The sequence below is a fragment of the Ischnura elegans genome, chromosome 12, assembly GCF_921293095.1.
Source record: "Ischnura elegans chromosome 12, ioIscEleg1.1, whole genome shotgun sequence".
Taxonomy (NCBI): Eukaryota; Metazoa; Arthropoda; class Insecta; order Odonata; family Coenagrionidae; genus Ischnura; species Ischnura elegans.
In genome coordinates this window covers 35,977,030-36,004,633 of record NC_060257.1, presented here as the reverse complement: position 1 = coordinate 36,004,633, position 27,604 = coordinate 35,977,030, and the positions used below count along the sequence as shown (strand labels likewise).

The 27,604-nt window shown below is 38.5% G+C and overlaps 1 protein-coding gene across 2 annotated transcripts in view; it reads left to right on the top strand.

Annotated features, from left to right (window-relative positions):
- LOC124168764 (protein kinase C, brain isozyme) overlaps positions 1–27,604 on the top strand; it is a 347,087-nt gene that overhangs the window by 231,295 nt on the left and 88,188 nt on the right. For both annotated transcript variants that reach the window (XM_046547049.1, XM_046547048.1), the window contains exon 3: positions 2,656–2,687. In XM_046547049.1, the coding sequence (XP_046403005.1) occupies positions 2,656–2,687 (32 nt within the window). The remainder of the gene's footprint in view (positions 1–2,655; positions 2,688–27,604) is intronic.

The following is a 27,604-nucleotide window of genomic DNA, read 5'->3' as shown; positions in this document are numbered from 1 at the left end:
AAAACTGGCATAATTTTTTTTAAAAGACCACTTATCCTTCATGCCAACGCCATAATGAAAAATGTCTCGTAGTGACTGCACATTAACATGTTCTGCGCAATGAATCCTTGCCCTAGAATATACTGAAAACTCTATAAGATCACCATTACCCAAGTCATTCACCACGTATGAAATCAGGATGGTGAGCTTAGACGCTTTTCACCTAGGTTATTGATACTGTGAGAGCCGTTAAAAAGTAAAGCTATGAACCCGGAATAATCTAGCAATGAGTGTTCCAACTAGTTTAAGCTTTAAGAAAATAAATCTGAGTTACTTGTTTATGTAATAATAATTAGCGTAGTTCGTAGCTTATGGCGGGCGATATCGGAGGCAGTTAAACATAATTTGGTGTTTAAGAAATTTGCGCATTATGCCAATGATTAAGAATTTTGTTTATTGCGCGGAAATTGTAGTGAAGATTAAGTTCGTCCCATGTGGCCATTGTGTCATTACTTGCCTCATCCATGCCGTCTCTGAAGCGTTACTTCATGGAGCGTTATTTTTTGGTTTGGAGGTGGGGAATTTAGCTCAAATCGAAGGTTATTTTCTTGTATTTAGTACCATCGCTATGTTTAATTGAATAATCGACTTTTGTAACATTTCTCTTTTTCGCTTGCGTGACCCCAATTTCTATATTAATTATATTTAGTAAAAGTTAGTGATGGAATGCAATGTTAAATGATCCCAAAATTTTGCTTGGATCAGTAAATTAATTTTTTGTTATCTGTTTCGCAGTATACCAATTGTATTGGTATTTTGAAATTTAATGGATTAAAAATGCAAGGTTCTAAACTCTGCGAATCATTAAGCAAAATGTTTATATGTTTTCTATCACCTATAAAATATAAAACCAGGTACCAATAATTTAGATACCAGGTGAAGATAATGGTACTATTTGTAGCAAAAGTAGTTGAAGTAATGACGATATGCCGAACGGAAATTTTCCTAACGTTCTAGAGTGGATGTCTTTAGAGTAGGTACCTTATTAGATAATTCGATTCTCGGTTTTCGCATACCCCATCCATTACTTGAAACGATTTTTATTCTTCATGTTGAAGACATTTAACTTAGACCGTCTAGACAAGCAGGCTTACTAATCGTTTTGTTGACAAGGAACTGCTTCTTGGTTAATCGTTATATTCATTAGTTTTCGATATTATGTTTTCTCGTGTTTATGCGTATATGGAAAGATGATGCACATACTAGGTACCATGTACATACGGCAGCTGGTGCCGTTTTTTCCGTTCTTTTTAAGATCATCTATTATAAACATGGATTATTTTCTCTTACTAGAAGTGATACAATACGTTCTTAATCTGTTCTCAACTGCATTAGCTCTAAACGTCATTTGTTTCACCAGTAATATGCCTTTATGGCAGCAAACGCGGGTTTTAAGTGTGACAGGTTTTCCTTATCATCAGAAAGCCGTTTCATTGGCATCTGCCGTGATTGTGTTCATTGCTTGTAGATGTTCTGATGTTTTAATCGGCTACTAATCGGCCATAAGAGCCTTGGCCAAGTCTGCTCAGTGTTTTACCCGCCTTGTTAGCGTGGAATGTGATTCAATCGATGACAGTTATTATGGTATGGGGGCTGCGTTAAAGATTATCATTTTTGAAAAGGAGTTACGAAATTCCGGCGATATTTAACGGGAGAAAATTCTCAGGAATAGAGAAGAGAGAAGGAAACGACTAATTTCAAGTTTTCTTCGGGTATGTCTGCTTTGATTTTGTGCTGCTTGAGTTTATTTTTTCCGTTTTTAATGATAGTTTTCTACTAGTTTTTTCATCAGTTATAGGTTATAGGAGAGGTACATAGATGGCACGATACAAAATTTGTAACTCGATTTTTTTCGCGCCATCCTATTCAACAAGGTGTTCTACGGCGCAACGGATAACGCGTCCGACTGCGTTGCAAAATATTTCAGGTTCGAATCCGGGCTCTGTCTTCACTCTTACCGTATATTTTAAAAATATATTTACAAGTTGGCTTTGCACGTCTTTCATCGTTTTAGGATTTGCTATTTTCTTTTTTATGGTATCTTAATAGTAACTTTTATAAAATAAAATTGTGAAAAATGTATAAAATAAGATTAAAAAATGAAGCTAAGCACCACATTTTTATTCAAATTAAAAGGAAAAACTACGGCAATTTTTTTAAACTTTTAATTAAAAAACCCAGTTTTTTAAATTAATTGTTGATAAATTTTTCTTTTAAGTTGTAGTAAAAAGGTGGGGGTCTAAATTAACTTTTTAATGTATTGCAATAGAAAGTACTTAGTTCATACTGCCCTTACGTGGGTAGAAGCATAATCGTGTAATTTGTATCTATCGTTGTGACTAAGCTTTCGCATTTTGATTGATGTTGTAATATTTTTATGATTTAATACTTTTCCAGCGGTAGAATAGAGTGAGGAATTAAAAAAAAGCGGTATCTTAGAAGTGGTTATGGGTTCTGTTTGTGAAAATGGATTGATTTTAGTTTAATGGTAAAGGTTGTGAAATTCCTTGTGATGCTATAGATGTTTTATTGGGATTAGCGGTAGACATGCAGAAATAACGTATATCTAACTATTTTTACTCAATTTTTAATTTAATTTTCTTTTCTTCTTTCTAGGGGATTTGGAAAGCAAGGATACCAGTGTCAAGGTCAGTATTCATCTTATCCACTTTTGATTGTGAATTCTATTCATTTCCTTCACATTCAGTTTATCCTTTAATTGTTATTTGGCATTCATAATACCCTCCTTATCTGCTCATTGCTCAAAATATGGGCTGGTGGTGACTTCAGTGATTGTTAAAGCTCTTTCCTTTTCATTTTATAATAAATTTTAAATATTTTTTATAAATGTTTAAATATTTTTCCATAAGTTTCTATCATCTTTTCTCTCTCCATTTCCTATTTTTCTTTGGTGATGTTCTACTGTCCATTAAACTACGCTATTACCTTGATGCATGTGAATTTTTAATTATTTTCAGCTTGAAGTGTATGTATGTGTAAGCTCAAACATTGCGCAGTATTCTGGAAACTTCGTAGCTCACTGAAACATGATTTTTTTGGCATCTAAAACTTAGAAAATTATGTCAAAGTTGCGTTTATGTAGTCGAAATGTATGACAAGCCACTTGAAAAAATATACTTATGCTATTTTGATTATGCAATCACAACTTTAAATGAGGTAAAATTGCTAATTTTATTTATCTCTACAACGTTCTTTGCTCCAGCAATAACTTAAAACACAATATTACCCATATATTTTAGCTGTTTTTCCCCTATCGTCTAGCTCCATAGCTCGAGATCATTAATCGTGCTCTAATTGGATCCCCCTTCTAGTTTCTTGGGATAAAAGAAATTGTGGTAGTAATTTACGTATTTTTTAATTGGTTGGAAAAGGTCCTAGAACCTACGTACAAAGAATATCCCCTTCCGTTTCTTCATGGTAGACGCATGAAAATATTACTCCGTCCGGCATGGCGAGTCCATTTAATACGTGTAAGTTATATGTGGGGTTAACAACTTGTGATAAGATTATTCTGAAGAAAATAGCTCGCATGAAAATTCACCGGGGATCAAGCGAATTGCAGTCATGTTGTCAGCATGAAAATAAATTCACTCTAACCTATTGTGGGAGTTAATATATTTTTTATTATTCTTATTTTGTGCCTTACAACCATATCATCATAAAAGTCATCTGTTTATGAACGACGTAAAAGTTTGTTGTGGATTGTACATTGGTTTTGAGCCACGAAGTCGCTATGGGACTTCATTGCGTTAAGTCCGGTTTCAATTACATGATTGTCTTCCTTAAGGTCGCGTGGGATTTCTCTCCGCTCTCTGGGAATCCACTTACCTTATACCCCAAGGCAGGCTGCTTCTTAATCATTTTAAAGATGGAAAAAAAATTCATTTTTTATCTCGCATGGTTGAGTGGGCGGCTAGCTAAGATGCCGCTATGGCTCGTAAGTGCATTATAGTTGTCTGGGGAGCATTTCCTCGTGCATTTCCCGCTCTGCACTTCGCGAATAGAGAGTGGCTTTGCGTGCATGAGAGCATTTGAAGTGCCTAGTGTTCAGCCATCAGTTTTATTAAGTCATCATGCGCTTTGTGTCGCAACCAGATGGGATGTTATTTATCCCTGTATGATGTGTACTCAGCATAATAAAGCTTTCTGATGGATTTTATGGGCATTTATAATGATACTTGGAAGAAGTCTCAGAGCTATTCGACAGAGATGTAGGAGAAGAAAGATGCATATGTTAGGATGCTATCATTTTAAAGTAGGTCAATATTCATTGTCGATGGATCATTATAATATTTGACGCAGTCAGTGCAATTTTGTATTTATTTTGAAGATACCTTGATGAAGATGATGATATGGCGATGCAAAAATGCGTTTGTTATATTTCTGAACGTACAAATTATATATTCATTTCCTTTACTGATGAAGAAATCCAATTCAATTAATACTTCTGTCGAAATTGATACATACCCTTGTCTATTGTATCGATCGGTTTCATACTAAGCGGGTACGGGCATTTTTTAGTGTTGATTTTAGATATTATTAATTACAATGTTTTTAAAGCCATATTGATGGAGTAAACGATGATTTCATTATCATATTACCGTATGCGTGTCCTTAAAAATGTTTGCACTACAATTCTCTTTTCCAAAATAAGGGGACGAAATAATCTGCTGTATTTAATCATGAAATCGGATAATGTAGTGCCAACTTAGGGAGGAGCAATACTATCCATCTTAGAAAGTCAGTATCGGAATTGCGTTATGCCTGGCCTCGCAGTAAAAGTTACAACGGCTTGTTTAAGTTATAGCTGATTAACTCTGAATGTTTTTTGCCTGCCTTTAAGCACGCAAATGATTTTTTAGGTGTTTTCAAAACTGTAAACTAAAGGCTAGCGTAGTTTCTGATTTGGAGCGGAGCGCTTCAACGGTGAGGATATGTGAACGCCGTGGAAAGAGGATGAGAAAAGAATGGAGGCGTTTCAGAGTAGGGTATGGGGAAGAATGACGGAGAGGAAAAAGAACGAGGAAATGCAAAACATGGTGGGTAGAGGAGACTGCTTGAAGAGGTCATAAAAAGGAGGCAGAGGATGTGTTTGCGTGTTTATGCATGGAGTGCTTAGGAGGCAAACATGCTGGAAATATTATTAAACATTTCTCGGGTTGTGCACCGGATCAGGTCCTCCATGTCTCCTTCCAACCTTGTGATAAGGAACTCGCCCATCATGGATTCTTGAATGGATGTCTTCTTGGATGGATATCATGGATTCCTGAAATCCTGAAGGCGATGTGCGAGTTTCTTATCGACACGTTGGAAGGAGACATGGAGGACCTGACCCGGTGGAAACCCCGAGAAATCTTTACCTTCATTGTTCGCCGGGAAATAACCAAACATTATACTATCATGCCGAATATAATATTGTGGGATAAGATGCTATGTAGCCGGAGATTCATGAATTGAATGCAGAAATTAAAACGTACTTCGGATTAAAGCGGAGAATTCAATAAGCAAGGCGTGACAGGCTGGGTGAAGTTTTTATTACATGTAAGTTTTACAGGGAAGAAGTAAGTTTTTATTACATGTAAACTTACATTAAACGGTATAATGCTTTGAATAATTCAAATAATTAATTCTTCTAAAAATTGTTCCTATGAGACTAATATGTATGCACATTTTTCAATGCCTAACGTTGGGGATTTTCGTTTTCCTGCACCTCTTAAGTTATTTAACCGTCAAGTTTAAGAGTCATTATATTGAATGGTTCACATTTCCAGCAAAGAAGTGACAACTTGCGTTCTGCAACAGCTTTCTGTGATGACTTGGATTCAAGTTAAGGAATGTAGGAGCGAAAAAATTCCTCCATCATGAAAATTCAGTATCGGAATGAAGGAAGGGTGAAATCCTTGGAAAAGTCCGTGACTCCGCATATTTTCCTCGTAGTTGACTCCTTGAGACATCGATTTTCCTGCGAGGATACCACTTTTCGAAGAGCTATCATTTCTAATCTCCAGATGGATATTTTCCCCTCGCAATTACTTGCGTCTGCAAAAATAGCGAGGTTGGAATAGGGTTCAGCGAAGGAAAATGTTGGAAAAACTGCCTCGTACATCAGTAGATGGCGACACAGCCGAGATCTTGGTGAGATGAAGGTGTTGGGGAAAACCCTAGACATTTTTCGTTCGATAGTTAAAATTGTTGGCGAAGTGCGGGTCTAGGGCCCTCCAGTATCGTGTTAATGTGCCATTCTAGGTGTACATATTCGTATTTTTACCACTGTTACTGTCAAAAATCATGTTTTTTTTACGGAGTAGGAAATGCGCTGTAAATTATTTGTTTCATTTGGCCAGGACCTGAACATAGATTTCCCAATCTGTCGGGTATCTTGCCAGCGGTAGCATTATTTCATCTGTAGCGGAAGCAAATCTCTTAGAGAATTTGACAAAGCAAGCGATAGCGTCCAAAGTTACAACTGCAGCCCAGGCGGTGCTAAAGTGCTTACTTAGCCTCTGTACGAGAAACAGACGTTCTATTCCAAAAGCTAAATAATAAAAGCATATGATTTTAATGTTTTATCGATGGTAGTAAAACTCGGACTATAGTCATCAATCAGAAAAGTTATTTTTGGACTGCGTTACTTGGGTTAGCTTCAAGCTCTAACTTAATCTGTTTCAATCTAATTTCGTGAGCTAATTGTTGCGACCAAATTTTCGATGGGCGATGGCTCGCAGTTGAGTTTAAGAGGGAAAGCCATTAACATTCCTTGGAATACAAGTAAACCGCGGGACATAGTTTGAGGAACCATGGGTTGGGCAATTAAGTCGTTAAAAATTTGTGGGTTTGTGTCTAGGCAAAGAAGTTATTAACAATTTTTATGTAAGGAACTGAAGAGAAACTTCGTACCTTATTTAGTTGGCGATAGTATGAGGCGACAGTGCTCCTGCGTCCGATTTAATGACCTATATGTGAAATCAGCAATGAATTTTTTATTTTGTCTTTGCCAGTTCCCCTCTATTTTCATCCTAAAACCTCGTACCTGAGGCATTGATTTTGCCTATTTCATTTTATTCCCATTCTGGCTACAGACGGTTAAAGCCCCTTAATGATAACGTAATAATATTTTCCATGAAAAATCTTGTGAAATGTTTTTAAAATATCGAATTTCCGTAACAATTATATGAAACCTGATATTCGAATGCACAATCCATGAGATCTATAGATTTTTACTTCACCTATTGGAGATTTGAACGAATTTGAAGTTAATGTCCTGGATATTTCCGTATATCTATAGTGAGCACTGAGCGTCGACCGACTACGTTTATTGATTTGAATATATAAGTTCATCGTATCGTCATTGGAAACCTTAGTTATCGCAGTCTTTTATCCAAATCTGGCATACATAGGTTATTCACATTATAGATGGGAATGACTTTTGATGGGTTTTATAGGACGAAGATTCCGTCTTGGAATCCGGAAACGTTGTGTCATGGCATTTTGTATCATTGTTATAATTAAGCATTCTACCGATTAATGTTGTCTTTCACGGAGTTTTTAAGAAGTATTCTGGCAGTGTCCGCTCCCTTCATGTAGTTTCCTATTCAATTCACAAGAAGGCCAACTCCCTTTCATTCTATCTAAAATCCTATTATCCTCCTCACACTCCCTCGTTTACTCAACATTCTACCCTCTAGCACACTTTTCAACATCCCCTCCCCGCTAAGTACTCGCTCCGTCCAAACCTTCTGTCTCCTCCGTATCTCAACTAGAAGCTCCCTCTCCTCATCCACCATGTCCAGCACTTCTTCGTTACTCCTCCTGTAGATGATAATAATAATAATAATGCTTAATTAAGAATTTCCGATCATCTTGTGGTCGTAACGTAACGATGTTTAAGGCTTAGCAGTGGGCCGACGATTAAGTTAAGAAAAGAGAGCCTATTCGATTGCCATATTTTAAGCAAATAGTTGAAGGTACGGAGCGAAATGTGTTTAGTTCTCAGCCTAGCGACGGACCCTCCCAGTGAAGGAAGTAGTAACTACTATTTTTCATGTGTGAAGGAAAGGGAAGATTTCTCGAAAACCACTTCCGTCCGGAAGCAAAGGTTAGGCTAATCTTCTTGGACTAGTTTGTAGGGTCTTTGTTTTGGGCACTTCGATGTGCTTCTGAAAGTTTTTATTATTTTTTGCGGATTCATTTTCTTGTTTACGTTATGTACGTTTAATAATCGTTGGCAAAATTTTTTATCTATGTTAGTGAAACAAGAAATCGGCGAGATTAGTTTAATACTCCTTACGGAAATACATTATCATTGTTTTTGATTTGCATAATAATGGTGATGCCTATTATTGTGTATTCTGATAAACTTGTGGTAATGACTTACAGAGAAGTGCTTGGCATAATGGCACAGTGCACCGAGTTGCCTTGGGTTACCCTGCCACAAACATAAGCCAACCAGCGAGACCACTACATGCAATAGGCAGGATTAGTTTATTACTTTGCATAAATTCAGTATCTTAGTATTTTGTACTCGCTACAGATATAAGTGTATGTGTTAATAAAAACATAGTGCGCGTTGTGAATGACTTCACAGTTCTACTCGACCAAGCGTTATCAAAGTATTCTATTTCTCCGTTGGTATAACGAAATTATTAGACCTCTCCGTCTCTTTAGATGTTTTTAACTTCTTGTAAATGAATTATGGAGAACCTGCTGATGAGCCTGTTTTGGCTCAGAAGGTCTCCTAATTGTAAAAATATTTTTTTGTTCTAAAATATTGTAATATCAGGGTTTTTCTCTTTTATCTTTTCTTGCCCAATAAGTCAGAATATGTGTTGGTTATATAGTGAAAAGCGTGTTAAGAATTTGCAAAGGGAATGTTTTTAATGTATAACATATATTTTAATATTTGAGATATGTATTTTTGATGTATTGTAATGTGTTTATAAACAAAAAAAGAAATAAAAAAAAAGAAAATAAAATATCTCTTTTTTATCGCCATTTTATCTTTTCCTGCGGACCTAAAAATATGGAGGTTCTACGGCGATGTTACCTTATAGCGGAGCGACTTGAAAGAGTCTCTAAGATTAGTTTGATGCGGTACGGAAATACGGTATCTTCGCATTTGGTATTTTGTGATAACGTTGGTGTTGGTATTATGATAACCTTATGGAAATAATGGCGAAAAAGAGACATAGCCCAATATTCCCTCAAAATTTATTTTTTCTCGACAAATGTCTTTGTCACTTCACCACTCTCTTGCCACTTGAGAATATTGTGTGACGAATCATGCGAAAATAAAGGTTCAGGAAATATTTTCCAATGCCTTTTTAAAATCATCATTATTACGAGTATCTTTTATTAAGTTCCACCTCATCGTGCCTCATATTATTATTGTTATATTATTGATATTGTGTCGTATAGCTTGCGTTTCACTGTCAGATGCCTGCCAGTATCAGGGTACCCCAGTCATTATCGTGGGATACGCCGTCCCAAGCAGGCGCCTTTATAGCGAATAAACTTCAAGAAATCAAATACACCAAAGGATGAAGTTCGCCATGAAAAAATATTTGACTTAGCCGGGACTCGAACCCGGATCTCCCGATTGCCGGTCAGGCGTGCTACCAGTTACACCACCAAGCCATCTTCTCAGAGCGAACTTCGGGATGGGTTTTACCGAACAAGATGTTGACCCATCCCGAAGTTCGCTCTGAGAAGATGGCTTGGTGGTGTAACTGGTAGCACGCCTGACCGGCAATCGGGAGATCCGGGTTCGAATCCCGGCTAAGTCAAATATTTTTTCATGGCGAACTTCATCCTTTGGTGTATTTAACTTTGCACCCGTGCGCGTGACTGCGTACAAAGTCACTTGTTCCTTCAGTGCTTTCAAGAAATCAGTTAGATCTACGCCCGTATTGTACAAAAGGCGTGCACAATCCCACTGCGTTGGGTAACGAGCGTGGCGTGGATGTGAATTTGGCGAGATGGCCCGCTTCTCAATTGCCTCAATCGAATGACGGATCGATTGCAAGGCGAAAGGGTCACCAGGCCGGCACACACTAGAGGAGGCGGCAGGGGGCACAGGTGATCCGGGCGGCGCGCCGCCGTGCGCAGGGCCATTCTGCTTCCCGACCGCAACGGGGCTACACACATACACTCCCGGCCTCTGCGATTCCAACTGGCGGGGAAGGCAAACTGAACAACGATAGCGGTCGTCGACGTTGGTCTCGAGTGGAAAAACCGCTATACAGGGCCGTATTTGTGGTCGTTAACTCGGGGTGACCTGTCTCTAGCTGGAGTCTTACAGCTTAATGCTGTTAAATTCGCAAATCCTATTTGTATGCATTTATTTAGCTAGGCATACTTCTATGTATTACTTTTCAAGCCACCTACAGAGGTGTTTGGCGGAGGGTGAACCATTACCAACATGCACCAATGGATTAAAATTTACTTCCACGAGCATGCACTACGCAACATGTATGCTACATACGACACATAAGCTATGGGATTAATCTATATCCTACTATGCTGCTAGAACATGAATAATATGCTGTCAGAAACACTTGTAAAATTAGGAATATGCAATAAGAAATATAAAAGTTAGTAAGCTGCACTTCCAGTCAACTACCCTATTTCTAAGTCCTAACACTGCCGTTATAGTCTGTTATCGATCGTGGAAAAATACGACAAACTAAATGTTTCTGTTCTGCAGTCTATCCCTCTTATTTCATTTTATGATCTGCTCTACCATAGTATGTTGGCTTTCATAATACGTAAAAAAGTAATAATCAATCGAGGAATACGTATTCTTATTAGAGCCTTGCACTCGGCGCAATACTAATGGAAATGTTGGCTAATGTATTAACCATAGCCACAGCACTATTTGTTTATGTTTATCACTGACGTAGTGTGGTAGGGATGGCTCCTCTTAATGTATATCATTATGATTTTTTTACAGATTCCCTACATATCTGCAGTGGGAAATGCGTTGGAAAGAGAAAAAGTAAACTCTACCGTTTTACAAAATGTAGATTTGATGAGTCCAGTTTCAATAATGTGATCGTGTATCATCATTTGGCAATTCTTGTAGTCATTTGACATACTTGACTGTCGCTGGATGCGTGGCAAGGTTGTTCGGCTCGAAGAGAAGAGGTTTTTTCTGGGAAGCAAGGGTTTGAGACTACAATGGTACAGCAGGTAATGGGTTGTCACGGTATAGGGTTAAAAAAGTTTTTACGATGGTACCGCGATTAGTAGTAGATTCTCTCATGGTTTCCTGGTCTCCACCGCATTTTGTCATACCCAATGACGACTGTTTCGCAGGTAATCCCGCCGGCATCTTCAGGTTGCTTCTGACTTGAAGATGCTTTCGTCACCGGACGTGAAAAAATGCGGCGGAAAACCTGAAAGAATGAGAGCACGGATTACGAAAGATTGGTGTCGTGTGTCTGAGAGTGTTATGGAAAAGAGGAGGTGAAGAAGGTTTGACCGAGAATTTTACTACAGCTCATTAAGTGTGTTTATGTGAGGCAAGGTTTCCCTATTTTTTATCTTTGAAATAAACTATTTTACCGAGCTGCGCTCCTAGTCGCCTACTTTTTGGAGATGGAAAGTGATGGCGGCACGGTGGGAAGGGTAATGCATATTACGGAACCACGTGCCGGAAACCGGTGGAAAAGGCGAAGAATACTAAGCATGGGAAGAAGAAAACCGTTTCCAATCTTCTCAGGGTGGGAGATACAAATCCCTATCGGCGCTCATTCCATCTATCTCAGCTCCTCGACTTGTCATTACACCCCTTCTCGGACACTTCAAAGTCCCTTTCTACCGGTATATTTAGGTTACCGACTTCTCGCGTAATACTTGTACTATCGTCTTGAAAATTTCAGGGTGAACAGAGTAGACCCCGTTCAAAATTAGCCTACGTAGCGTAAATTAAAACAGTACATATGAGAAAATGATAAAAATATCACTCACTCAGTAATAGAACCTGTAGGTTAGTTTGATTATATGAGGCTAGAGCTCACCCTGGACGTAGACACTGGCGTAAGTATTCATACTTTCAGGTAAGGGAGGGCAGTTCCTTTCGTGGGTCACTTCGCCTCGCGAGGATTTTGGAGTTGGTGGAGTGGATTAAAAGATAAAAAGTAAAATTTTGAAAAAAATTGAAAATATGGTATTCTTTAAGATGTCTCTCCAATGAAGTTTTGATTTCACCAGATTAACAAACAAAGTTAAAAAGTTATTGATAAATATCTTAAAGCCACTTGTCCACGCATATCAGACCTCAGACGCATTATCGCTGAGAGGTATTGTATATCTCCAATGCTCTGCGGAAAGTAATGAAATGGACCTTAATCCGCCCTTGCCCTGCGGTTAGTCGCTTTCTCCCACGGAGGAAAAAAGTTAGGCGAAAGGATAGAATGCCAGATAAGAAACGGAGAGGATGGATGGTGGAGTATAGTCGCGAACGAGTGCGAAGTTTGAGGAAGAAAGATGAGCCCGGAGGTCTGGGACGTGGTTCAAAGGAGTGGCAGAATGTGGTAGGAGAATGTAATAGAAGCTGTAAGATGGGACTGGCAGGGGTAGGAGTGTGGAAGCGTTCGGTCTGGGAGGCGGAAAGGAAATGGGGATATTGTTGAGAGAAGGGTGGGATGAGGTTGTTGCGGATGAGCGCATTGGAGCCTGAGGTAGGGATCTCTCTGCCGGAGGATGAACGGAAACGGAGGAGTGAGGGTTGGTCCAGATGGGGGTTGAATAGGGTTTTCTTGGGGTGGACGGGGTGTAACATAGAGAGCAGTGGCGATATAGATTCTCATTCACTTCAGTGGAGACTACCATTAGCAACTCTAAACATTGGTTTGGGTGTAATTTACTGGTACATGCGACACGACCGTCCGACTTACGACCACCCGAAGCTGAGACCAAAATAATTTTAAAAAAGAAATTTTCTAAAATCCCCAAAATAGCTTCTTTGAAGTCAATAGGTTTTTTCTATTTTACGTCAATTGGTTGGCTTATATAACTACCATTAATTCATACCGTATCAGCTTTTGTTAAGCGTATAGTAGCTAACAGAATTTTGCTTAAATTTATTTGTCATTATGTTCTTGTAATATTGAGAGGATAGTGCATAAAAAGTACGAGTACTCTACGTCAGTCGCAACAGCAGAGTTTTATGCTAAATTTTGGTGTGTTGATGGATTAATACATATTCATTTATTTCCTATTCAATTTACGACCAATTACTTGCAACGTATCGTGTACATAATTCTGAGTAACTGTAGAGCTTAAACACAGTGGCGAGAGGCGATTGTGCCTGTCAAATCATTGCAGAAATATATGACAAGCGTGGCAATTCTAATAGAGAAAAACCATTTGCCTTGATCAGGAATAGAAGCTGAATCTCCTGGGTTCGCTACAGGCAAATGAATTTCCATCTGTGGAATTTCGGTACTTGGTTGCACTTGCGGGTGACGCCGTAAAGTTTCCCCACTGGATATTTCGTGGTTTTTCATTTTAATAAAATTTTAATAATTCAATAAGGTGATTTACTCCCTTCCAATTTTCCTAAATCAATACCTCACGTCTAGCCTAGTTAGCAGTATCTTAGGTTAATTGTTCGATAATGGTAGGCTTTTAAAAGAACAACTCAGTGATGTTAACTCATTTTAAACAAGTACAAGTTTGCACAAGTATTATATTTAAATATTTATACGAATAATAACCTATATGGCGGAGTATTAGTGCATACTGCGGTCGTGCCCTCGCGCATTATTCGTTTAACTTATTCAGAGTACGCTAAATAGTTTTTTCTAGCTATTGTGTGTTTATTAATGCTAATAAAAATTTAAGGTGGTGTGGTGGTTGGCCTACGCTAATTTTTTATTCCATTAGCAATCATCTATGAAACATTCCCATTCATGAACGTTAATTTTAATTTTATGCCTTATGGCAAACTGATTCATTGTGCAGGTCTTCTTAAGTGTCGGTGAAGGATATATTTAGGTATTATTCAGTATCCATTGTAGCCTGTTTCCATTTTCGATTTGTTTCGAAAAGTTTAGATTCCTGAAATATAGCGTTTGTGGTTCCTCTCTGAAAAAATATCGGAAATGCTTATACTCGGTACGTGGCTTAGCCAGCTCTTGGCTAATTTGGTCTTGAAGAAAATATCTTTTCGGGGTAGTGCCTACCCAAGGAAGCTTGCGAGATGCTCTGCATTGTGTCTTCAGTTGTTCGATTTTATTTCGCCACCTAGCCAAGTTAATTTCTTTACATTTTACTCATTACAAATCGGTTGCTGTGTATACTTATCCAAACAAGTTCTGCGAGGCTCTAAAGGTCAGCGATATTATACTTTTACTCTAGGTACTTCTATCTGAGGTTGAATTCATGTACTAGGTCGCGGGCGTCATTTGTTTCCCAGCAGAAATAATAGCGATGCTAAATCCAGATGTTGGAGTGGGCGATGTGGGGAATGAGCATGGGACCGGAATGTGGAGGCAGGGATTGTTGGTAGCGTTGACGAGGGTTGTAGACGGTGGGCATTTTGGCTGGGAGAAGGGCTAGCTAGATATGGGTCCAAAATGAGGGGAAGGGATTGAGTATGCTGTAGGGAATCCATCGAGCTGGAATATGAGGAGAAGGAATAAGGAAGATGGGTCCCAGGGAGGAATGATATCGAGGGCAGTGGTCCTTGCAAAGCGAGGTGGGTTTGCTCAAGCGGGAAATCATTATAAAGAGACGGGGGAGGAATATTTTTAAAGCCCCCCGAGACAATTAGTCTCTTCCCATCGTGCCCATCAGGGCGTGCTCATTTTGTAATGGGGCTCTTGTCTTTGTGTAAACTTGGGAGATGGATGCGGCCGCGGAACGGTATTGGTTGTATTTTAATGGTGGATTTTTTTCCCAATCATCAACCCGGAAGGAGCTTGGTTGTTTTTTAATGAGGGGAGTATTGTTGGATATAGCGTGGTTAGGGAGGGGTATGATCTCTATGCTTGGTGTAATATTCTGTATCGAGTGGAATCTAGAGCTCGGCTCACAGTTATATGTGTCCTGTTGGTGAAATTTGATAGTTTTCCAGCGTAATATTCGTGTCAGCTTAACGCTGTAATGTTTTTATAAATACCTTGTCTCTTGTTACTCCCATTTATTGTATGTCTGAGGTTTTTTTTATCTCCTTTAAATAGGAGGTAATTACCCACCTAGTTAACTACCTGGACAGGAGGTAGTTACTTTGATTCGTAGATTCCTGTGATGACTACCTATAATTATTTCAAAACAGCCGTGCTGAATTGCATAGGCCCATGCCAAAAATGGTGCACTTATGGGTCTGCTTATGGTATATATCCGTATCCATTGTTGTGGTGTACCTTCGTGTCTGTTACAAGTTCATATTATTTTAAGGCTAATCATATATGTGTAAAAATGTTATAATTATTGTGAAAAATATCTTCTAGGTACACAATTAATAGTAGTTAAGGTCACTCATTGAAGTGTAATTCGATCAGGTCATTATGGAGACTTAAAAATCTCGGTTAATTATGTGGACGAATTATTCAGAAATTTACTTACAGTTATACGTATATTTTTAATTTTCATGGGAAATTTAATACATGGCTTTTACTTTAAAATATATTCTATTCTCTATCGGCAAATCTAGCAAGTGTACCTAATGGTTCCATTTGATGCACGTCCCCCAACTTTATCGGCTCTGCTTCCCTGAGCTCTTCCTAGCTCCTGTCCAGAACGATGCACGAAAACTCCGCGTATCGTGTCCTTCAGTCATTTCTCTTTCCCACGAGAATTTCCCTTATGTCCTTTTCTTGAGAAGGAAGTATTTTCTCAGGAATTATTCTCTCCGACCGAGTTCGCTATTTTAGCATTAGCACTGCTAATATTAAGTTATTAATGGTGTATTGGTGCCTTTGACCAAAATGCGAAAGCCCGTGACGTGAGTGATTTCCATAGACCACGCATTACCATTTTCGCTGACGTGGAGGATGGAGTATCTTTGGATTGAGTGTGTTTTTATCCGTGGGAGCCAGTGTGGATTATGCGAGGTCTAGATATGTAGATGCGTCTTGTAGGATAGTGGGAAATAGAGGATAGGAATAATTAAGGAATTCTCGCAACCTAGTCTCTCAAAGCTAGAGAAAATGGGGTGAATTGGAGAGTGTGTGCCGGGAATATTTTTTGGACTGGAATAAGGCTGAAATGGATGTGAAAAATTGTTGTTGATATTTAAAATGTTCTAAGTCCTCATAAAGTAAAATGTGCTTCTATTAAACCATTAGTGAACCTCCTATTCCCCGACATTTTATTTAGTTGGTGCAGTTCAGTCCTCAATCTTCAGTCATGAGAAAGTTGCAGGTTTGAAGAGATAATACTGGACGCACAGTGACTCAGGTTAAATATGTTCAAGATGTAGCTTCTTCGAATTGACGTCGCGATTTGCTGAATGGAAAACGTTCGTAAGTAGGCACGTAATTGCAGCCAAGAGAAATTGCGGAACCTGCACCACCTCCTCGTTTCTAGGTGTAGGTTTTTGAAAGACCCGTTTCCTCCATCTATTGGTAATTAATTACACGACCCTAGGGTGTTCCAATTTTTTTAAGGATGTAAATTCGGATAAATTTTTTTGCCTTATAGTTATTGAAAAAAAACACAAAAAGGAAACTGAATCGCGTTAAAAAAATATCGGTTGTATTTGTAACCATTTTTGCCAACTCATAATTTAGACTCGTCGGAAATGGTAATATTCATCACCAAAATGTGTATTTTTGTAGCTTATAACCTCAATGTCTGCGGTAGAAATCCAAAAAAAGCCAATAGTAACCCTTGTAAAGTACTCGATGCTCGCTTACATAAACCTCACATTTTCGAGCTCGATTCGGTTGGGTCAAATATTGTGAGGTCTAGCGAATTTGTTCTGTGGCGTGTTTTTTTAATGAAGCTACATCAGAAAATTCATCAGCACTTGCCACTTTCAAAAAGGAAAAAAATGTGCCACAGTGACGCGACCCCTATAAGGTGTGAATTCTTAATTATAAGCTGAAACGAAATAATCTAAGAAATTGAAGAATAACGACGTCATGCTTGGGTTGTTTTCTGGTTTTTATGTCACACGATTTTGTTCAGCTTCTTATACACAGAATAATTTACCGAAACGATGTAGTGATTGCCTGGGATGACACATCATGTACAATATGTGGTAGCTGATGGAATGGAATCGTGGGTAGAGAAAAAAAGAATGTATGTGATGATGAAGATGGCGAAATCCCTCCCGGCCATCAGCCCTCTTTCTTCGAGGCTAGAATCCCGTGTTTTTGTCATCTTATCTCTGAATGATCTCGTTGCTGGTTTTATTTTTTATCCACTTTTTTGCGAAGAGATGGGAAGACTATTATTGCAAGCCCCACTCGGTGAAGAGGAAACTCAGACAAGTCGACCGATGTGAAATTCCTTCTCGCGGCTGCGTGATTTAGGTCCGTTTGATAAAACGATGCTGATCTAAATCAACAAATATTGTGTTAAAAACGCGTAAAATGTTTTAAAAATGTCTTGGTTACAAGCTTTAAAAAGTATGGATTAGAAATGAATATGGTCTGATAAAGATGAACATGTTCGCTAACCTTAGTGTAGATTACTTCGTTTCAATACAAAGATAATATCTTTGACATTGGTCTAGCGCACTGCAGCCATATATTTTCGGTGATAAACGAGTGTAGAAATTTATAATTTAATTTTTACCCTCATCATCCTTAGCCATCAATCCAAAGATTGGTTTAACCCAGCTATTCACTTAATTTTCATGGCAACTAGTCTTTTAAAACTTCCATAATTCTTCTGTTAACCTTTCTCCATCACTTGCTCCATATGTTTAAATTGAGGCTTCCCCAGCCAATTCCTCCATCCCACCGATCCTACAAAGATTTTTTTCAACACACAATCGTTTTTTATGATGTGGCCGATTTAGTTGTCTTTTAGTTTTGTATTTGGATGTTCTGCTATGTTGTTTTGAAAAGATTCCACCAAATCAAACCTAATGAATTTTTATTCGCTGAATTCCTCTATGCAAGCCATTTGCTATGTTTCCTGGTCTCTATCGACGTTCAGTGCTGAATGAAAATAGATTTTGGCTTATATTTCTTTTTTATGAGACATTCAGCTACAGTTAAAGGTATTATCGTTCGACAGTGCGTCTCCGTCGAGCCTCCTAATATCTTAGCCATCAGTGAAATTCTCGTAATTGTCTTTAAACTGTAAATTCTACCCATAGAGTTTATAATAATTCTTACATGTAATTTTCATTTTCTCCATTAATTGAGCAGTAAATTGAGTTTCTTCGTAGGAACTCATCTTTCTGTGGCGAACGTGCATGGAATCGCGTTGGTGCGATGGCTTGTGAGTTAGCAGTTGGGCATTAATCCCCGGGGCCCTGGTTCAAATCACGGACGGGGAAGACGTTTTTTCGATTCCGATCCGTTCTGTGGTGCTGAGTAGGGTTTACTTAATGACTGCACTCTCTTGCTCATTCTCAATCGATATCTCGATTTCCGTCTTGTGTCATTAATGGATTGATGGTTCTTCGTCGTAAAAAAATACTGCCAAGTTGTTGGTTCCATACATTGTCATCTGAATTTACTTCTAAGTCTGCTTGGATTCGAAGCGTAAAAATAACAGCTCTATTCCACTTTATGGTTCGTCGTTCCATTGTATAAGTTACGGCAGCAAATATCGAAGCTCTTATTCTTCTGCTGGAACGAATTATATTATTAATTAATGTTATGAGATGTTCTCGCTCAATCATAGCCGGGCCCATGTCCTCGCTTTTTTTTTTAATTTCAGCTGACGCCATGACGTCACATACTTCTCCGGTGGGCGGTAACTTCGCTAGTTTTATTTTATGTGTTAGTCGCTGAATGCCTAAGTTTTTTCGACGACTTTATATTTGTTCGGTTAGTTTTTTGGCTCAATGTTTACCAACGTTTGGCTGCTGAACGTATGGTCCCGGGATCAAATACCGGGTGAAGTCCTAGTTTAGTTAAGAGGAGGCCCAGGTGAAGGAAGTACATGGAAACCGCCTACCCAATATTTATGGATTCTACAATCCTTTAGCAATTTACTGGCAAATTTACTGCTGTAGCAGCTAACCTAAATTTTAAATTCAAAAGTGATTCACGGAAGAGAGAATTCAACACCAAAGCGTGGATTTCGAATCTAGCGCTTATTTTCGCGCTAATTTCATGTGGTTCCGCGCTAATTTCATGTGGTTCCGCGCTAATTTCATGTGGTTCCGCGCTAATTTTTTTCTGCAAACGTAGCCATTGACGTAAGGGTGATGGAATGTCACGCAAAGTGCTTTCTATGGATAATTTATTGCTAATTATTTCCTCAATCCGGCCTTAAGTCTTCGAAAATTCATTTCACGATTTATGTGATGTTCTGGAGGAGTGCGTTATTCGTTGGTCTTGGTAATAAGAAGTCAAGTTCCGAGAGTTGTGATCCGAGAGTCGTTCGTCCCCGTTGTATGAAGGACCTAGTTCGCTATAAGTTATTCTGGAGAGCTTGATTCCTTAGTGTAAACTCCTGTTCACAGTCTGTGGCGGATTTTCTCCATGTCAACGGCCAAGTTACTGCCCTTCCACGACCTAGCACACCTTCTCCGCCTTAATTGCTCGGCCATTCCCATGAAGGCCCATCCTATCCTTCCGTTCGTAACGGCACTTGGGCGTAGGGGATTAAGAAACGCGACGCTTAAATCACACGAAGCACCCTTTGTGCTACGTAGCTGCGTTCTTAAAGGGTCGAAAGACGTAGTGTCCAACTACCCCTCCGTCCTAGTTCGAGCTTCAGATGTAATCTATGTAATTTTCTATCAGTTAAGGAATTGAAATGCATTTCTAGATAAGGCAAGTTAATGCATTTATTTCATTTCTAAGTTTTCTTCTGTATTTCATACGTGTATCGCATGGAATGGTGTCATCATCACTTCTCTATGTATGTTTAATTGCCTGAAAGCAATAGTGATATGTTTGCGTGAACATATGACACCTGTGAGAAATAATCTTTGTCGGCTAGACTTATGTTATGCGGATCAATGCTGTGATAGAATATAATAGATATAGATAATGAATGATGCTAGGCTGTGATATGGCATGGGAAGACTTTACTCGAATTTGGTCTCTTTTAAAGTTCACATTGTTTCACCTCATCCGGCATTAGTACGATCTCTCATTGCTCCGCTTTAATCGATTTATAATTTACTTGGAAGGGTACACCCGGAGCCATTTTTGTCTTTTGAACTCTGGATGCCATTTTCAGTGATTGTGGTCTTGCGATAAGATTTTATTGCGATTTAGCTTCACTGTCTTCTACTATTTATTATTGAAAACAGCCTAGCGTTAATAATTGTAATAATTTCGTCCCAAAAAAATGACTATCTCTTCAAATATTACTCAAAAAGTTTAGAAAAAGTAAAATAAGTTCTCTTTACGGGAGTGTTATACTGTGAAGCAGGTGTTGTAAAGGCCCTAATCAGGCGGAGTTGACAAATATCCATGCGTCATTTGGCGTAAAACTCTCTATCAGGTTCGCAATGGTCATTATTGAGGATTAATATATTTTCCCAAATGATAATGCCAGAATATTTGGCTTGATGCCCCAAAACTTTTTAAACCAGCAAATCGGATAATGCTGCGTGTAAAAAATGCTACGACGGCCCCAAAGTGATAAAATCCTCGCGTGGGTGGGGATGGTGGCGTTAGCAAAATAGATGGGGTGGAATAGAGCTCTGTGATGTGAATAGTAATGCTCCAAACGAGGTCTTGTGGGCGAGGAGAATTTTTTTATCGTTATTTCTTTCAGCCCAGAAATCTGAGTGGGTGAAAGCGTAGCTTTCGGCAAACGCGTTCAGAGGGGTGGAAAGAGGATTTGATTGGTGGAGGCCCCGGGTAATAAGGGAGTGAGGGTCAGGATATTGCAAACGGGTTGTTCCTCATTGCAGGGGCGGGAAAAGGAACGTTAATGCCCCTTCGAAATGGCGTCAGAGGGGCCACCAACTCTCCCGAAAAAATCGTGTGGGATACTGAAATTGGGATATAATTTGTGCTGGTACCCAGTTTTATTTTTTAACCATTTCAGTTTTCTAAATTGAGTTGGACTTTATTTCTTTGCAGTATACGTAAATTCCGCCAAAGAATAATAATTTGAAATAAGATTTGACGCTTTCCGGCGAATGATGTGTGTAAACTTCTCTCGGGATTCCCACCGGGTTAAAAACTCCATTTCAGCTGGCGTTTCGAGCTCCGATTCCGGGATCATCCTGAGGCCTGAATAAGAATTTGCTTTTACCTGTATTCGTACCCAAGGAATCCGAGTTGGCGTCAACGATCTACCGTTTGTGCTACATATTCAAGTACCCTTGCGGGTTTTCGCGTTTAAGTAGATTAAGTGGTTGAAAACTTATTGTTTATAGGAAGGGTGATCTATGCTTGGAATCCCTTTCATTGAACATTTTCCCCCTGTGAAATTTAGGCACAGAGGGCGCACTTGTGGGTAATTTCATAAAGATATGCCGCTGGATAGTACGCGGTTATTTTCTTGAGATTCTTCATACTTAATTCAATTTTATGAGAAATTAATTGTTTTCCTAGGTATATCCGCCATTATCTAAATGCTTTTTATCATCTTCCTCGTACATTCTTTTTACGTCAAATTGGGGTAACATTAAACTTTGTTACTTTTATTAACTATTACTTAAAGCTCGTTTTACTCCTCACAATTTTGATTGCCTTCGATAGGTATTTTACTCTTTATTTTATAACTTTTGGCAGATATTTTTTGCCTTATATGTGTCACCTCTATTTGAAAAAATGTATTTTTCTGATAAATATTTTGTTATGTAATCAATGATTTGCGAGTTTACTTTGTGGAATCGTGACATGATAGATAAAAAAGTAAACTTTGCTGTATTCATCAAAAATGTATTAAAAACCGGTAATTTGTGATTTTGTTCATCTTTTGATAATGACCTGAAAAGGCCGAAAGCGGGTGAATAAAGACTATGTGAATACAACAAAGCTTACTTTTTAATATAACAAATGTAACATAGTCCGAAATTCTTGAAATAAATCTTGCAAAATACGTGGTCATTTTTAATTGTCGTTTCAAAGGAGATCAAAGCTCACTTAATCGTTGCTCATTAGTGACTGTTGTATTCCATGCCATTGGTGATAATCATCGTAATCTGATCTGCCGACATTTCCTATTCTTCGAAGGTAGAACCTCTTTGGGTCCACACTCTCCTCGAGTTGGCAGCCCTTAATGGTGATGGAGGGTGGGTTAGTGGTGTCAGGACTGGTGCCGGCGTGTGGGTGGTCATTAATTGTAGCGCCGGGGGAACATAGGACCCTCAACTCCCCTTCCCGTCTCCTACGCTTCATGACAGGAAAGAACTGAGCGTTCCAACCCCTGCCGTTAGGAGAAGAATTACCAATCCATTCCGAAAAAAATAACATCTCCCCCTCGATCGAAATTTATCGTTCAATCACACCCTGTAACGGTCTAGAAATGGTGGAAATTAACTTCGTTCCGTCGCTTGATCATTGTTTTCGTCGGTGGCTGAAGGGGACCTCTTCAGGTTCAGGAGCGGGTAAAGTCGTTTGGTTTTGGAGGTAGTGATAGCGCGGACGGTATTGGCTCCTCAATCCACACGATTACCTGTGTTCCTTAGTCTAAATGGCCGGTGAAATTCTTCGATAAATTCTTAGTTACGTTTGCGCGATCTATATTGAATGAGCGCTTTCTTCGACATCAAATAGCAAATTTGGTGGGCCATTACTTCTAGTTATATCCTTCAAGGGTTGACTAGTGAATACAGTTTCATCACGTATTATCATGCTTTTTTAATATTTTACGATGCAAAAGCCATCCACTTGAATTTGTGTATTTGTACATTATTCCATTAAAAATGAATGTATCAAAGTAATGATCTGCTTATACTGTGGATATAGATATTGTGTAACTGTATCTATTCGATCGTTTTTGTGTGTATTTGCGAGATGTGTTTGAAGTAGCAATAATATCTTGAGATGGAAGCATACTTCTGAATTTCTGATGCAAAGACAGTATGCATTTTGTAGTAAAGGCATTCAGAAATTTGTATCCATTCATTTTTCATGTTTATCTGGGCTTGAGAATTCCTGCCATTAGTGCATTAGTGCCTCCCTAATTAGCGTGGTTAGTGGAACGTTTTGATTTGTATATCCGAGGTCCTGCATTTAACTGATTGATGTATTCTATCTTCGAAGGCTTTGAAGTAAGTGTTTATTACGATGAAACATCAGAAGTGTTTGGTGTAATCCATGCGTTATCCTGAATTACTGCCGTTCTCGAATGCTTGAGTAAATATCTTCTCTCAGTTTTGGTTTCGAAATATTCTAGAGAATATATGGTACATGTAATTTTGAATTTATTAGCGTAGCTTAGCAAAAACCAAGAGGTAATCAATTTATTTCAGAGATGAAGTTGACGGTAATACGTGCCATGTTTTTTATGGCAACATTTAGCGATTTCTTCGGCAAAGATTATTATTCCTAATCTGTTGTATGCGGGTGGTTAATGTTCACCATCGGATTTTTTTGTCGTGTTGGAATGGATGGGACCGATTCAGCGGGAAAATCTACGACTTCCCTGTCTTTCACTCCGAAATCGCTAATGGAGACAAATGGAGGAAGCGAAGGGTCATCAGTGATCTCATTGCTTCCACATCGAGTTTGAAACCGATGGAGCTGGCCAGGCTATGAGAGCATACGATCTCCAGTTGAACGCTCCTACATCCACTTCGAGATATTGGAGTTCAAGTTGTTCGTCACTCAGTATGTACTTGTTGCACACTTGCTCCAGTCTCCGAACATTTTGAACCATTTCATGATCAACGCTGAAAACGCGACCGACGTTCTAGTTTCTTCGGTGTTACGTGCTTTGAAATCTACCTAACCCTGTAGGCCATGCCGAAAGTGGATTACTTTGGAATCATGGCTCTTTAAGCACCTAGAAATCATGATAAAGTGCGTAGATAGAGGATATTAATTTACGTTATCATAACTATTAAGATTCTCTTCGTAAATTTTTTCTTTCTTTTAAAATTCATAATTTAGCCCACTTCATTTTTTTCACTCACTTGGTCCAACCAGAAAGTCTATTTGGATAGGTGAGGGAAAAATTCTCAACAGACTAGTCCAGAGGTGTGTGCTTTGAGGTTGCCCGATGGCTCGTAGACCTTTTGAACCGTAGCCACGCACTCTACCCGCTAAGCTACCTTGCTCCTCCTCACATAGTGTCGAGTAATAATTAGTACAAAGACGCGTCCATTTAATTAAGCTGGCAAATTTCAGTGGCTTTCGTAAGTATTCTATTTTGGATATAAACTATATTCATAACACAAGGAAAATCCTAGTCATTTGGGTTGGTGTTATTAATATTGAAATTTAAGCGTCACAAAAAATAAGGGTTAAAACTGGGTTAGAGTAATGATTTGAACTGCTTGGATGGTGAGCTGGGGAAAAAGGGAATAAGTAAATTTTATTATGAGAAGATTGGCGTTAGTATTGGGCGCACATTGAAAAAATTTTGACTCCAGCAATTTCTTGTGTGAGTGTAAAGATGAGTCTAGCTTTATTAAGACCCTGATTTGAAGCAATGAATGGTATGATGTGAATAAGTGCACTCTAGGAAATTAAGATGAAATGGGCTGGATTCGTTCATGAGGAGTAAATACAGCTGGTGATTGTGGAAAGACACGAAGTGATTACGTGATAGGTGGGGATTCGAAATTGCTTGTTGCTCTGTTAAGAACATGGATAGTTGGAGTTTGGTGCTTGCAAATATTTTTCTTTATCTTCACAGTTTCATGTAGAAAATAATGTTAATACCGACTTGAGGATACGTACATCTCCGTTCATCGACTACAGCAGTCTATATTGATATAGTCAGGGTTTTGTGGACTGTGCTTTACGCAGTAGCCTGTATGACGTTGAAGAGAGGGAGATAATATTTCACCAAATTATTTAATAATTTATATTTGAATCTCAATTTTAAATTCACTGTTCGTATCGAAGTTTATTCATAGGTTCATTAAACCCTGAATTTATCGGCTTTGCTGTTTTAGTTGATTTTGATTCGATGAAAACTCTCTTTTCGTGGGGATAATTTTTAAATCAATTTTGACACTATCGATCACTGGGAGCTTCATGTATTAAAGTAGATAGGAGGGAAGCATATTTGGTAAAATGTATCAAGGTATTTTTTCCATGCTCGCCCGTAACGGAGGAGAACTTATCTGTTGAAGTCTTTTTTGTGGAAGAAAAGCATGAGTTTTTTCAGCACAGCTCAAAACAGGAAGAGGGATATTAATAATCTGTTCACGGGTTACAAATCGACAATGGAAATGGATAATGAATTACTTTGCAGATGCACCTGACAACGACAGCTCGGTTTTTTTAACAGCAATATTGATTCGCAACAGTGGCGACAGTTCAGGGAATGAGTGGACACCAACTATTCCTCTAGAGAGTCCGAACGAGCCGCTCTCTTTTTTCTGCTAGCTTTGCGAAAAGAGACATTCTCGGTCGTTCATCATGATCCAAGGCTTTTCGCAGTTTTGTATTTTTTTTGGCAGATAAGATATGGACCCTTCGGATGTGTAGAAGGGACGTGGTGCAAAGAAACGAAAACTTATAAAACCCACGTAATGCTTAAGCCCGTGCGTAAAATTTTGCATCCATGCTGAGATCTTGTAGCCTTTGTAATTTATAAATTGTTTTTAATAGACTAAATTTTATTTTTTATATTTTAGATGTAAATATATCCATTTCCTACATAATCATTCGTTCAAATGTGAATTTTAAAAGTTTTATGTTGTAATTATTTTATTATATATAAGTATTATCATATATAAAATTTAGTCATTGCACCACAATAATTCTCAGGACATTAGGCTCTCTAAATTTAAAAAAATATGCGTACATGAATAATTATTTTATTTAAGTATAATCATGTATTAAATTTAGTCATAGTACCATAGTAATTTTCACGGCATTAGGGTATCTAAATAAAAAATAAATTATGCGTAACAAGGATAATTATTTGTCAAATATTGTACTATATGTAGCTTGATTGAGATGTATTTTTGTACTTGATGGTGTTTTTGGCTAAAGTTTGAGACAACGTGTAAGCTTTGGACAATTGAGAAGACTTTAATTGAACGTTTTGATTTTTATTTATCGTCAAAATGAGTGTATTTAGTTCTAGGTATGTTTTAATTTTTTTATTCGACCCGCTGACCAATTTCTCAAAATTGGTGCCTGCTGGAACTATTCTCTTCAAAATCTCGAAAGGCCCTGGGAAAGGATTAAACTCCCCCATTTTGCTTTGTGTAATGTTCACATAATAGGCTTAGTATGGAGCGAGGACTTCCTTCTCCCATCAATTTATCTTTTATGCTAAATTTCAAGTATTAATGCTATCGCATGTAGCCTATGCAGAAGTGTCTTGTATTTTTTGAAAAGTCTCGGAGACCCGTTTACGGCCTCGGCAGTGGCTTCCTAAATCCCGTAATTTATGCATTCGTTGCACCGTCACGCTCCTGCCTCCTGCTTTGTTTATTCGTGTTTATTTCATCCATCAGTCGACAAGCATGGAATTTCTAATGGTTTTTTTTGGCGTGCCGTTCAATGCCGTAAACTATAATGCTGCGCTGGTGAAAGTGGTGGGCCTTTGAGAAGTGCACAGGAGTCCGAATAAATTGGAAAGGACTGAGTGAACGGTGGATCAAAGAGGAGAAAAATTGTCGGAGGAAAATCGAAATCGTGCCACTCGTGTCGAAAATACCTCTGGTTGAGCGTAAGTGATGTGCGTGATCGGTCTCAATAAACTACAACTAAGGGCTTTTTCAAGACATTATATTTTGGATTAAAAGGCGGAATTAGTTATGTATGTACGAGAAAAAAAATAATAAAAAAAATGTTTCTCCTTTGAAAAAAATGTTGTGGGATTTAAAAAATGTAATCGCAGGGTATTGCGAGGTGAGAGGCTCTCCCTAGGAGGCGACGGAGGGCAAGAAGGGCAAGCTTTGCAAATCGCTGGCTATTGTTTACAAACTGGGGAGAAAAAAGAGCCTGTCCATTGTGAACACAGCGTGCGAGGGTGGTGGAGATAAAGGGAAAGGCTTTAAGAGATTAGTCGCGAGGAATGTGGTAGCCGACACTTGCTCGTGGGATAGGAAAAAGGGATCGTGAAAAAAGGGTGCTTAGGGCCTGAAAAACGGTCGATGGAGTGGAAACATTGTCCTGCTCAATAATCTGCAATAAATGCACCTTCTATTCTTGGTTTATGGATTTCGAAAAGGATTGCAATATATAATGTATCACCTCAAGGTAATGAACTTCTTGATTGGTTATGCGTCATAGATTTTATAATTTCACAGTAATATTTTATGAATTACCAGTTGCCACGGGAATGGAACTGTAAACTCAATAATATGGGT